This window comes from Myodes glareolus, chromosome 1 (assembly GCF_982192425.1).
Source record: "Myodes glareolus chromosome 1, mMyoGla1.1, whole genome shotgun sequence".
Taxonomy (NCBI): Eukaryota; Metazoa; Chordata; class Mammalia; order Rodentia; family Cricetidae; genus Myodes; species Myodes glareolus.
In genome coordinates this window covers 121176551-121190030 of record NC_142026.1, presented here as the reverse complement: position 1 = coordinate 121190030, position 13480 = coordinate 121176551, and the positions used below count along the sequence as shown (strand labels likewise).

The window sequence follows — 13480 nt, the reverse complement described above, 5'->3', positions numbered from 1 at the left end:
CAAAGAAATATTTGAGAACATCTGCAAAGGACAACTTTGACAACCATACAAATAAATGAACACACCAAGTCCGTGCATGTTATAAAGACATTTTCCTTTAATTTATCCAAACATTTTACTTCCATGAAGTCATTTATCTCAGAGGGAATATAAGCTTATAATAGTAAATTCAAAACATTATATTTACAAGATAGCTGACAAGAGACCCTCATTTGTAGAAAAATACAAATGCTCTACTTTTCTCAGTCATTTTTACCTCCCTTAAGATCCTTAATTACTGAGCACAGTGGAGACCACTGACAGGAATACAACTCATACTGAATGTTCCCCACCTATAGCTTCAGACCCTCAATGTTCTTCAAGTTCAGCAGCTCCTTCTCTTGCCTTCTTTTCTCCAGTTTGAATGCTAGTTTGTTAGCTTTCTTTTCAGTTCTTCGTTCCTATACAAGAGGATCCCGGGTTACATTTGTACAGACGGACCCTGCCACCCCCCTCCCCCCGCAGCTCTCTGCAAGCCCCACATCAGAGGGCGCAGTTACCTTCCGTTCCTCTTTTATGGCCTGCTTTCTGGCTCTTTTATCTTCTTTGCTTTCATTTTTGGGCCGAGGCTGGGTTGACACCTTGGGGAGGTCACTGCTATTGATCATCTGCATTCGTTCCAGTTGCTTCGCCGTGAGCCCCTTCTTAGGTAAGACATTGAGAGGAATGCCCGTTTTCGCGGACAGGTGGATCTGTTTGGGCTGAGGGGAGAGAGAGCAGCACTAGAGTTATCTCCCATCCTACTCACAAGCGCTCACTAGTGGTGCACTGTCGGTGCTTCCTACCAGTCATGCCAGCCAGAAAGAAAGGGCACTGAAGACCAACTCGTACTTGCAAGTGTGTATGTGTATGAGTGTGGCCCATATTATGGCGGCCTCCAGGGCCCAGAAGAGGCATCAGATCCTTTGGAGCTGGATTCCCACTTGATGTGTGTGCTATGAACCAAGCTGGGTCCTCTGAAGGAGCAGGTAGTGATCTCAACTGCTGTGCTACCATTCCAGCCCTGAAAATGGTATGCTAACAATGTCAGCCTCACCTTTGGTTCATATTTGATGAGCTGTGGATGATTGTACAAATTGGAGTATGTACCTGGAAAAAAATCAGGTGACACCTAAGCACATTTAAGTTCAACAAAAGCACCACCCAGTTCACACTACGTTCCCAGTCTTGGTGTTTTTATAGTGCAAAATCACACTAGAGCCTCTCTGAAAACCATTTTGAAATTATTTACAACTCAATAGCAGAACAGTCATATTGTTTTTAAAGCATTTTCACAAATTCCCTAAAAGATTAACTTCTACTAAATTCTATCTGCTCTCCCACACTCACACTGAATGGTTTTCATACCTCTGGCAGCCGACGGGGAATAAGGTACTTACTGCAAATGGACTCGCAATCCCACTTCTCCTTCTCTTCCCGAACAACTACGGTGATCATCTCTTCGTTTTCAGACTCGTCGAGCTCATTTGTTGGCAGATCTTGATCCTCAAAAGGCTCAAGAGTATTCAATTTTACACAACTTTTTTTGGTGCATTTTATAAAATGAAAACAGGATAAAGAAAACATTAAATTGCATGTCACTAAAAGAGCTCTAGAGACAAGAGCCATTTGAAATCCTATTCCTGTGCATGCCAAGCTCCTGGAACATTCCCGCTCTATCCGTCCAGTGGTTTGCACATTCGCTCTGCTGATAGGCACATCAAATCTAGCTGCATCTGCAGACGGTTCTACATTACACAAGATGGCAGATTCCCTAAGATGAGCACCAGCTGCTCATCTATCTCTCCAAAGTATGCACAGAATTCACTTAAAGTCTATGGCCCCTTTCATGCTGTGGGAACTGCATGCTGCAGTGTTTCATGAAACAAGACCTGTGAGCAGATTTTAATACATCATCAGCTTCTCTCAGATAAGAGGCACTTTGATACAGATGCTGACTGAGCAAATACTTTTCTTGTGAGCTCTGCTAATCAGCCCAAGTCAAGCTTATCTATTAGCCATAACTACTCACTTTTTGGAACACCCACCATTTCAAAGACAAGAAACCAGGCACTTCTAAGTTATAAAGATTCTTCAGCCTGAGGCCAGAAACACCTTTTACTTCCCAACTCCAATGTTTCTTTGTACTTTATTTCCCGCCTAACCTCAGCTATTGCACCACCATCAAGTCAACTAGTGATAGACTTTGACTCCCCGCATCAGTCATCTGAAGGTAAAAACAACGTAGCTAAAGGAGAACTGCCATACTTCTCTGCCTTCTCCTTAAAGTAGTCATTCAGAACTTCCTGCAGCCGATTGCTGTCCACTTGAATGGAACCTTCCAGTTCTGCGTTATCCAGAGCTCCAATTTCAATATCATCATATTGTTCATAAAACTTGAATACAAACAACAAAAAAGATGCCATGAAAAACCTATCATGAATTATTTTATTTATATTAACCTTACTCCTACATAGTATTTCAGCACTACTAAAAGCTCACAACTATCATTACTGTGTCAACAGAGAGGAAAATAAAATAATAAAAGGAGTTATTTTACTCAGATTGGAAAAGAAAATGCTATGCATAGATCTTTGTTTCAGAACATTTCAGCAAAAATTGCACCTCTCAGTGATGCAGACGCTGTGAGGGAATCTACTGTGTAAACTCTATTCTCGCTCAGATGCTGTGAGCACTGCTACGCTTTATCTGATGAGCAAAGATGTTGGCACTTAACAGTGGACTACTCTTGACAGGTAAGAGGGAAGCACTTCTGTGGTATTGTAGCAAGCCTGTATATTCCATGCACTGAAAGCATTCCTTCACTTGCTGACTACTAAGTAAAAACCTTCAAGTCCTACTACATACCAGACACTACTACTTTAGGGCTTGGATGTACATTTGAGACTCTTTGCCCATGGAGAAATCCTATCTTAACCTGATACAAACTTGTGGATAATATACATGGATGAACACATTAGAAATGGCGTCAGAAGGGCAAGAGCATAGGACAGAATGGGTGAAGGGACTCTGCATAGGTGGTCCACAGTACTGGAAATCAGGAGTTGGCCTGTCCCAGGAGTCAAATCTGGTATACGTCATGTTTTAAAGTACGCCTCACTCTACTTTTTTGGTTTTAGTGTTAGTTATATCTAAAGAACTAAAATAATCGAATTTTGTTGATGCTAAGCCAGCCAACTCTTAGCAAAACAGCAAAAGTTTGCAGATTATGGTGAGATGCAAAATCAGAATTTCAAATCTCAGAATGAGATGTCAGCTGTTCTATCAGTCAACCCTTGGGACCTACACAGCTCTTTCCAGAATCCCGACCAGGGTGTAGCTCCGCTCAATCTTAATGCAACAGGTGGTTTCTAATCCTGAAAGGTTTACTCTGGTTCCAATCTCTGTTTTTGCAGGGAAGACAAAACTCAGTGACATTTTCCAGGCCCGCACCTTCTCAAACCTCTCGTCATGCAGGGTCAGCTGCTCATTTCTCCTCATGACTGAGGAGGTCATAGAATACTCCGTGAAACGGCTTTTGGTTTCCTCTTCCCAAAACAGGTGGTTTCTGAAGGCTTCTCGAGGTGACCCGGGGGCAGATCTGTCTCCTCCATCTGATGGTAGGCCTGCAGAGCTACAGTCATCCCCGCTCCCTTCCTCATCGTCCATGTCTTCCCATTCATGGTCATCTGCACTCCCGGATTCCCTACAGCCAAGAGGCCATAAATCACCCGTCCAAACAACTGGAAAAGCATCAAAGCACAGCAACTTCATACAAACCCAGAAGCTCCTTCTGAAAGGCTCAGAGGAAGCAGTACTTGAGATGGTATTAGGCTAATTTGGTATAGTAGGAAAAGCAACCAGTCATCAGGAATCTGGGTTTTAGCTCCACTTACTGATAGTATGTTTCAAATTTAACTACTTACCGCTCTAATACAGACATCTTAGATCACGTTCTCAAAACTAGACCACTGTTACCCTCCCACTACAAAAGCAGCACACATACGGCAGATCCACTTCTTCTCCTGTCAGCTTATTTGCCTGAAGAATAAAGTCATCTTCAAGGAGGTTATCTGGATCATCAAAGTCAAAATCATCATCAAGAGCGGCAACAATGTCAGGATCCAAATCCAGGCGAGGTCCTAAAAGGAAAAGAAAAACTCAGCAAAACACCCTATTTTTCCCCCTAGCATTCAGGAGTTCAAGGTCTACCCCAGCTTCTCTGTGAGTCTGACTACAAGAGGCCACTGCTGCAAAGAAAACAAACAGGAACCTCAGGTCTCTTGCACTCCTCCGTGCCCCCCCCCACTCCCCGGGGTGTGTGTGTGTGTGTGTGTGTGTGTGTCACTAAGAAAGCATGGTGCATATTTACTTTATACTATCTGATTTATGCACTTCAGATAAAAGACTAAGACTAAAAACCTTTAAGTACATTTAGGTAGACAGAATGAAAACACCCATTTTTCAATGTTCACTAGTTAAAGCATTTCCATTACCAATCTTTTCTATTAAACTCTTTAGCAAAACTCCTAAATTTGCACCTGCAGAATAATTCCAGGTTTCAAATTCATTTATTTTAAAAAACAAGTATTTGGTGACTTTTATATTTCCATAAATTTGGACCACAAAATTTTAATAAATCCCAGCTGGTTTCTTCAGTTATATAATTTTACCTAATAAAATGAACCTATCTTTGACAAGGTCTGCTTTGCTAACAAGGCTTGCTATGCTGCCCCTCCCTGTTCCCCAGTTGCATTTTTTATTCATTCTTTCACGCCCCTCTGGTATGCTAAACTGTATACATTTCCTGGTGTTTACATTCGCTGGGCTTTGTATAGTCAGTTTCCTGTCTGGAGTATCTTTTCTACCCAACCTTCTCTCCTCCCTCCTTCCACCGGCCTTCTACTTAAGAAAGCAACTGATGATACCGTTTCACAGGACCCTTCTGAACAAACAACCACAAAAGCAACAAATCAACTTTGCTATCCTCTTGAAAGCTTTGCCAAGCTTCCCGATGGTACTCCTTGCATTTACTCTTCTATGCCTCAAAGGCAATACCCCATTTAGTATCTTTTCTACAGACAGAAATTCTCTCAGGTTATGTTTTATTTTGGTTTAACTTAAGACTATTATTACACAACAACCACTTTGAAAGATAAGTCATTGAAAGAATGTTCTAAGGCAAGTACTGGTTAACTTAGGAAAAAATACTAAATACTACCTCTGTGGACCTTTGTTTTGGCCTACTATAGCAGTGGTACTGAAAGTTTTCTTTAAAAGTTACTTCTTCAATTTATTTTGGGTGAATCTTACAATAGATTGCTTCCAAATACTCATATGGTATTGTTCAAAATTTTAAGGAATAATGATCATCTCTGTTATCTTCATAAGAGAGCACATGAACATTAAACCTCCCTTACAAGGTTTCCACACTTTTTTTCAAATGAGATCTATAAAGACATAAGAACTTGTTGCATCATACAAAATGCTGCTGGCCATACTCTCTCTTCATGTTCTATTATCCAAATTCTATATTAATCTCGATTGTTTATAATCTCTTTACTGTGGATGGAAAAATCATATACCTTTATGCTTCTTTTTGCAAAACACAAATTTACTCATATGAAAACTTAAAGAAGTTAAATTCTTTCCTTTTAGCTGTAAGTCTCAGCCTTTAATGGCTGAGTTACCATGAACCACAACCATAATGACCAGCACAGCAAGCTATAACCAAGGATGCAATAGTGGTACTAGTATTTTTGGGGTAACCAATGGTCACCCAATTAGACTTAAGACCCACTTTAATAGGAGACAGACAGGTCATGCCTGGTGCTGTAAGCCCAGCCAACTACCTATGACTGCTGAGGTCACAGACCCAAGGAGAACCTACCACTGCCACGTTCCTCAACCAGTATAATTCCCAACTGCACTGTAAACACCCATCCTTATATCCACAGATACATGCAGCTCCCACCCCTCACCAATGAAGCCTCATTGCAGTAGACAAGAGACCAACAGAAAGCCACAACTGGTCATAAGGGAGACAACAAGTGACTGGGGGGGCCGGACCCAACTGGTAGATCTGCCACGCAATCCCTCACTGAAGGCTCAAGAAACACCAAAGAAAGGGAGTGGAACAACTTTAAGAGCCACAGGTCTAAGATGTCTGCTGCAAGACAAGTGTCTTCTATACAACAGGAGTTGCACGCAGGGAATCTTAGCCATATTGCCATCCAAACAAGACCTCAACAAGACAAAGAGAACACCAGTCAACATTCCAGTGCAGATGGGTGGACAGAGGAAATTCACGAGACACCCCCCCCTTCCATCCCTAGCTACCAAGAGAGGAGAACTGGTCTTCTCCAGGGACAACCTTTGATAGGTTATCCAATGCCAAATAGTCACCCCTAAACACACACATGACAAGATTAAATGGGTTCAGCAGGCTATATTTACACAGACACATAATTAAAGCAGTCATGAAGTTGAGAGAGTGGGGTGGGGAGTGCAGGGGAAAAGTGTGCAGGGTGAAAGCTATGTAAATATGGTACTCATGCATGAAGCTTTTCAGTAACAAAATAAATGTTAAAAAAGTTAAACTCACCTGAAACTGGAGCTGCTTTGTTTAACAATCCAACATCTTCCTCAAACTCAGATGCAAACACCGATGAAGGCAACTTAATTCCAGTGCTCTTAAAAAAGGAATTACACAGCTGTGAGGCTTACTGAGAAAACACCGTTCAGTCACTGTACCGGGCTGAAAAGCATCCTTTCCAAATTCATAGCCACTCAGTCTTAGGCTATGACCACACCTGAAATAAGGTTTGCTGTGGTTTATTCCCTACGAAACAATGCAACTTACTCATTACTCTGAAACATTATGGTTGAGACCCTAGAGACCTTAACAGTTGATCAGCACTCGGTCCTCATGAACGGATCTGGCCATTCATGTGGTGACTAAGGAGTAACAGGTTGAAAGTGGTCTACTCTAAAGGTCAGTGGGCTCGGTCTCTCACACAGTCGTCTGCTGTCAGCAAGAAGGCCACAACCATATATCCTCCCTTGGTCTTGAACATGAGTTCAGTGGTCAGCTTGCCCTCACATAAAGGGGTGAAAGAGATGTGGAGGAGGAGGCAGACTGGAGTGGGGCACCCACAGGTCAGAGAACTCTGAAGACAGACTGCTGGCGAGCTTCAGCAGAGTGGGATGAGTGACGACACAATTGAGTCCCCAAGAAGCAACCGAGCCTGCCAAGGACCTGGTTTGGACTTCTGGCTCCAGACCGCTGCTGGAAATCACTGTCTGTCCTGACTTGTTAGCAGTCTCGGGAGGCTCTAGTCACTGCATCTCAGCCTCTCTAACCCGTAAACCAGCACACGTTCTCAACACTCCACCACCCTAGCAGGGATCCTTTCAAACACTCCATACCACCCTTCTATACTAGTCCACTAGTTCTCCAAACTGTGAGCATGAACATTTCGCTGAGAAACACAAGATCAGAAAACGAAAAGTTAATGCCTGAGATCAGTCGTGAAGAGCATCCAGGGTTTGATCCACACATTACAACTCTGCCTGCCTGGAGTCTCAAAGCAAATGCATCTTTTTCTCTTTACACTAGAGATGGCATCCCATGGTCCAGTAATGGCACAGCCTCTCTCGGAACCAGTTGTCTTAACTCCAAAGGAGGTCACAAAACACCTCTCTGTTCCTGTATCCCTCTCAACTCTTGCGCACCATTCCACTCCCTTCCTTTGGGCAACATCCTAGTTCAACCTTCTTTCTAAATTTTATTGTTGTTTTTTGACAGGGTTTCTGTGTAACAGCCCTGGCTGTCCTGGAACTCACCAGGTAGACCAGACTGGCCTTGAACGCCAAGATCCACCTCCCTCTGATTCCTGAGTATTAAAGGTGTGTGCCACTGCACCCTGCCTAATTTAACCACCCTTCTCCCATCTGTGACCTTTCTGCACTTCTAACAGGTCCTGATTTTTCAAGGCTCAATAAGATCCAGGCCTACTCGAGGCTTGCTCAAGGCCTATTTGAGGCCTACTCAAGGTATCCAAATGTCTGTTACTTGGCAAGAGACCACAAGAATCAAGGCTAGCTCCTCACTATGATATAGTAATTCGATTCAATTTAGTGAGCATGAATAAGCCTGTCACTATGATCCAAAACACCAGTGTTAAGTCTTCTCCTAGCTGAAATGTTCTTCCTGGGTAGCACCACATTCAACGATGTGAAATATTTGGGAGAAAAAAGCTAAAACAAACAACCTGTGACAAAAACATGCCATTTTGGAGAGTTTCTGACAGATTTTATAATTTCTGTAGGTTACTGTGTTTAGAAATGATATCAGAAACTGGCTCAGGATGACCCTGAGGTTAAACACATGTCCAGCTCTTACCACTGACACAGACTACATATCTACTTAAAGCAAGAACTCATTATATAGCTTTACTGGCTAGGAACTCAGTGTGTACACCAGACTGGCCTTCAAGATCCTCTTGCCTCTGACTGCTGCATGTTGGGACTGCAGGCATGCGGCACCACACCAACCATTTATTATTTTTAAAACAAGTCTGAATTAGAGTTTTCTGTTACTTTGAACCAAGTATTCAATATCTTGTCCTAATCAATAACAATAAAATTATTTAAAAGAAAAACATGATTAAAACAACTAATATATTTCTTAGACTTTTTAAAGGTTACAGTGATTCCTCTTATAATTTTGGGAATGAAAAGGGATTTACTAAATTTACCTATGGGATTTTTCTAAGCCTTAAAAAAGTAGTCACAGAATCAAATAAATGGCAGTCCCAATACCAATCACTTTCCTTTTAACGTAGGTATGTTTAACAGTTGTAGTAACTCCCAACTCCGTTGTCATGTGACAGTCAAGGCACGATCAAGCAGTCACATGAACGCTACCTCTGCACCGCACTGCATTCTACTCCTAGGCTGTACTCAGTCCTGACAAACTCAGAGTTAAAGTACTTTAAGCCCTATTTTTACAAAGCAGAATCAATCAGTGGCACCTAAGCCATTTCTTCTTAGGTTGCCATGTACAATACTGCAATATGGAATCTCTACATACTGGACATTCTGGGGTGTCTTCTCCCGCGTTCCTGCTGTACAGTCTGAAGGAGGTGCTGCTGGGGATGAGCTCCGCGGGCCCAGCCGGCTCCTTCAGGTGCTGCAGGTAGTCATAGTCGTCGTCGAAGAACACGCCGTACTTCCTCTGCTCTGCTCGCCGTTCCTCATCGTTTACCTGGGATAACAACAGGGAGTCAGCCATCCTGCCACGGATAGGGCCAGAATCGTTACAAAGAGCAGAGAGCACACAAACACTGGCTGGCAGGAATCACACAACTAATTTTTCTTTTTCCTTTTATTTTTTGGGTTTTCAAGTCAGGGATTATCTTTGAAACAGACCTGGCTGTCCTGGAACTTGCTTTGCAGACCAGACTGGCCTCCAACTCACTGAGATTCGCCTGCCTCTGCCTCTGCCTCCTAAGTGCTGGGATTAAAGGCGTGTGTCACCACCACCCAGCTCACACAACTAATTCTTGACAAAAACTACAGAGCATCCAAACCAAAGGGCTACATCAAATTCAAAAAACGGACTGAAGCTGGGCAGAGGCAGACCATTTGAACGCATGAATGCAACAAAAGGCTGAGCAACGCAGCATGACCTGGCTCAAAGGACAAAGTAAAACATGAGCCCCCACGCAAGACAAAAATGAAAACAGTCCCTTCAATTAGGCACTGTGTACAATTCCAGGTGAGAAATATATGTAACACACACTCAAAAATGATGTTAGACGGATAGAAGAAAAGATCTGGGGACTTGGAGAATAAGTACAGTTTCTTGTATTTATAAGCAAAGAAAGGTTTTGAGTAGCAAAAGGAAGTGGGCAGGTGGTGAACAAGAGTGGGCTGGCGGCAATGGGAGTGAGCTGGTGGTGGCTTTGATGAAAAGCTAAACCTAGGCCAATGCCCCCTGACATTGGAAACATTTGGAACATTTTCATTTTTTAATAAGTGTTTTGACTACATGTATACATGTGCCTGGTATACACAGAGGGCAGAAGAAGGCTCCTGGAAGGGTTGTTAAAGATGGCTGCGAGTCTTTCTGTGGGTGCTGGGGCCCGAACCTGGGTCCTCTGCAAGAGCAGCGCATGCACTTACACACTGGACTATGTCTCCAGCATCCCTCAATATTTTTATATTATCCACCTTCAACAAGAGTACGCTAACATAAGCCGTCCTTTTCAAGGCTCCCCTTGGACTTCCAAAGCTAATTCATGAGCTCAGATGTTTTGTATTTCAAGAGATGAATGAGCGACCAGGAAGCAAAAATGCAAACCGAAGACTATTGAAACATGGCAGAATCCCAAGAGAATGCCGAGACTGAACATATGGCCCTACCCTAAATAATACTGCACAGCACAGTAGGTTGTGGGCTAGTGAACTTTACTAATGTTCTTTAAGATCTCTTTATTTAATAATCTCTCAGATGCTTTATCCTCTTAACCAAAATAAATACACGATTTCAAACGTCAGCACACAGAATGGAAACTGAGCCACAGTTCATTTCTTAGATGACCAGATTTTGAGAGTGCCAGCAGATTATTAAAAGCTCATAGGGACGGAGACATGAGTTCAGGGGTAGAGTGCCTGCTGGGCATGCACACGGCCCTTGGCTTCCATCATTAGGACTACAAAACTACCTTTCACCTAAACACTTAGTGGCTACAGGGGCAGACCTACCTTCTGGGTGGGCAACAGAACCCTCTGGGGCGCAGTCTCATCTGCTGCTAAAGGATCTCGCTGGCTCCTGTGGACCAAGTGGAAAGAGACAGCTTTCTTCTTCTCTATAAAGGGTTTCTTCTTTCTGTGAGGCTGCAATATAATCAGGAAAGGACGGTGAGACAGAATCCCCGCTCAGTGAATGACCTCACAACCACAGGTACCTGCAGTAATGATGTAGAGGGTGAACAGATTTTTCAAATTTGCATAGCTACACCAGGCAACAGTCCCGGTGTTCTGAGGAAACCATACTTAACCTTCTCCAGCAAACACTGGTTGGGCACCTACTTTGTTAGATACCTGGGGTTATGTGAGTGGGAGAGTCGGAGAAACTCTCCGTTCTCAGCAAGTGCATCAACAAGGTAATGACCTTAGTGAGGAAAAACCAAGCATGGTGGAGTGCAAACGCCTTAAGTCCTTTATAACAGATGCTCAGGGAAGGTCCCCGAAAAGTTGAGCCAACAAGACAAGGAGCGTGCTATAAGAAAATGTACAGGGGACAGACATTTCATCTACTAACTAGGAAATAAAACCAGGGCACAGACAAGTAATGTTTAAACTCTTTACTCCTCGATACATTCTTATTTATTCTTTAACACTGTCTTCAAATCCAGGTGCCAACCAAGTGACCTACGAGGAACCCGGAAGCAGGGGCGGGGCTTCTGTAAGTAACTCAAAGAGACTGAGTCAAACTAAGCCGGCAGAATCGTAAACTCCCGGGGTTTTGCCAAAAGGAAGGGCATCTCGTCTCCTTTAAAAAGTGCACCCAGGGAGACGAAGGTGACCGGTCTCGGGACACCGAGCAACGCAGCCGCCGGGCACTGCAAACCCGGACGTAACCGGAAGCCGCGGCAGGGACCCCCGCGACTTTCTCACCATGACGGAGCAGGGACTCCTTCTCCGGAACCGCGAAAGTCGATCCGCCGTTCACCGGTGTCTCCCGGCCGCGCCACACGTGGGTACACAGGTCCGGGACAGCACGTCACATCAATGGCGTGGCCGTGGGCCAATCGCCGAGGAGCTGCTGGCCGGCAGCCGGAAGTTTCGTAGCTCGCGTCGGCCTCAACGATGGCGGGAACTTCCGGGAGGCGGGGCTAGTTGGATTCCAAGGGTGGGCGGGGCTTCCCTGGCTGGATTTCTGGTGCTGAAGGGAGTAGCCCACCTAACCCAAATGCTACCTGAGGGCGGACTTTCGGTACGAATACCGGGAGGATGAATGAAATGTCATCACTGAAGATATTCCTTACTTATTACCAGCTGAGAACAAAACAAAACCAACTCTACAGGTTCATGAAGGAAAAGTAGCCACTTCCCCGGCTTCTTCTTTTTGGTAATATGCCACAGTTTTTATTGAGACGTGGCCACTTTTGTGAGGGTAGGGAGTTTGATCTCAAAACAATGTTCCATTTAAGGCTCTTTTATACAGAAATTGCCATCATGACTGATACTCAAAACAGCTGTAGTGTTTCAAGACTCCTATGATAAACATAAAACTCCTACTTTTATTCAGTAGTGTATACTCAATGAGAACCCAAAGATATCAACACAGCTATTTCTTTGAAGAAAATACGCAGGTAAGAGGAATGAACACTGAGGTATTAGGATAAATCAATGACAGGTGATGAAACTTAACTGTCATTCTTTTTAAGGGATTAAACTTTTTTTAAAAAAGTGCTTCTTTTAATCCCAGCACTCAGGAGGAAGAGGCAGGAGGATCTCTGTTAGTTCGAGGCCAGCCTGGTCTACAAGAGCTAGAGCCTGTCTCAAAAAATCGAAGAAAAAAAAGAGAGAGAGAGAGAAAGAGAGAGAAGAAAAAAGTGCTTTTAATGTGTAGTGTTAAATCTGTGCTGCCACGTCACAAAAATAGGCTTGCCAAGGCAAGTGAGGTGTACAAATGCTCCAGCGCCTCAGAGAACTGTAATCAAGTGCAACTATAATACTGAAAATGACCAGTGGATAATACTTTCAAGGCATTCACTTAGCTTACCCTTTGTAGTACTCTAAGCTATTCGTATTGACATCACATTCATTGTAGTGCTCACTGCTAGGAAGGCATGGAACCAGTTGTTTCGGCTAAAATAAGACAACAAGATGGAGAAGGCATTCCTTGTGTTCTACATAAAAGTAACCGTATGAAATAAGAAACCTGTCAGTTATTCCCTGACTTCTTGAACTAGGGGTATAGGTTGCCTAGCAACGTGCCACCAGGCCTACCTCTAATAAGCAGAGACAGAAATCATCAGGATCCAATTTGCACATTTTGATGAACTACCTTTAACACAGTCCCTAAGACTATTGGTTTTAGGAGCATTTGATGTAATAAAATACCTTCTGAAGCTCTGGTGGTTGCATATTTTCTAAGATGAAAACTAATAACCCTAAAGTGGTTCTTCTCGAGACATTGTCTGGTGTAGCCAACTTGCTGTATCAGTTAAGAATGACCTTGAACTACTATGTTTCCTCCTACCTCCACAGCACCAATGCTGGGCTTATACTGGTTTTGTTCTGAGGACTGACCCCATCCAGGGCTTCCTGCAAGCTAGGTGAGCTCCCTACCAGGTGATCTATGACGACATCTCCATCCCCCAACTTGTTACTCACATATCTTATGGTGACCTAAGCAAATAGGTTTATAAGTATTATTTAGGAAGGT

At 43.4% G+C, this 13480-nt stretch overlaps 1 protein-coding gene across 1 annotated transcript; it reads right to left on the bottom strand.

Annotated features, from left to right (window-relative positions):
- Positions 1-77: 77 nt before the first annotated feature.
- Positions 78-11852, bottom strand: Ltv1 (LTV1 ribosome biogenesis factor). Its single transcript, XM_048425264.3, has 11 exons — positions 11704-11852; positions 10789-10920; positions 9113-9286; positions 6623-6710; positions 4025-4160; positions 3472-3724; positions 2287-2414; positions 1419-1558; positions 1076-1128; positions 540-740; positions 78-440 (listed from the first exon to the last, which is right to left on the bottom strand). Exons 1-11 carry the CDS (start codon positions 11704-11706, stop codon positions 333-335), a joined length of 1416 nt encoding a protein of 471 aa, XP_048281221.3. The 5' UTR covers positions 11707-11852; the 3' UTR covers positions 78-332.
- Positions 11853-13480: the final 1628 nt, after the last annotated feature.

What these genes read in the sequence shown, in the direction of transcription:
- Ltv1 (XM_048425264.3), bottom strand. An exon ending in TTCTGTTGCCCACCCAGAAG is followed by an intron (nt 9,287 to 10,788) that starts GTAGGTCTGCCC and finishes TTGTTATCCCAG; the next exon opens with GTAAACGATGAGGAACGGCG. An exon ending in GGAGAAGAAGTGGATCTGCC is followed by an intron (nt 3,725 to 4,024) that starts GTATGTGTGCTG and finishes TCTTGGCTGTAG; the next exon opens with GGAATCCGGGAGTGCAGATG.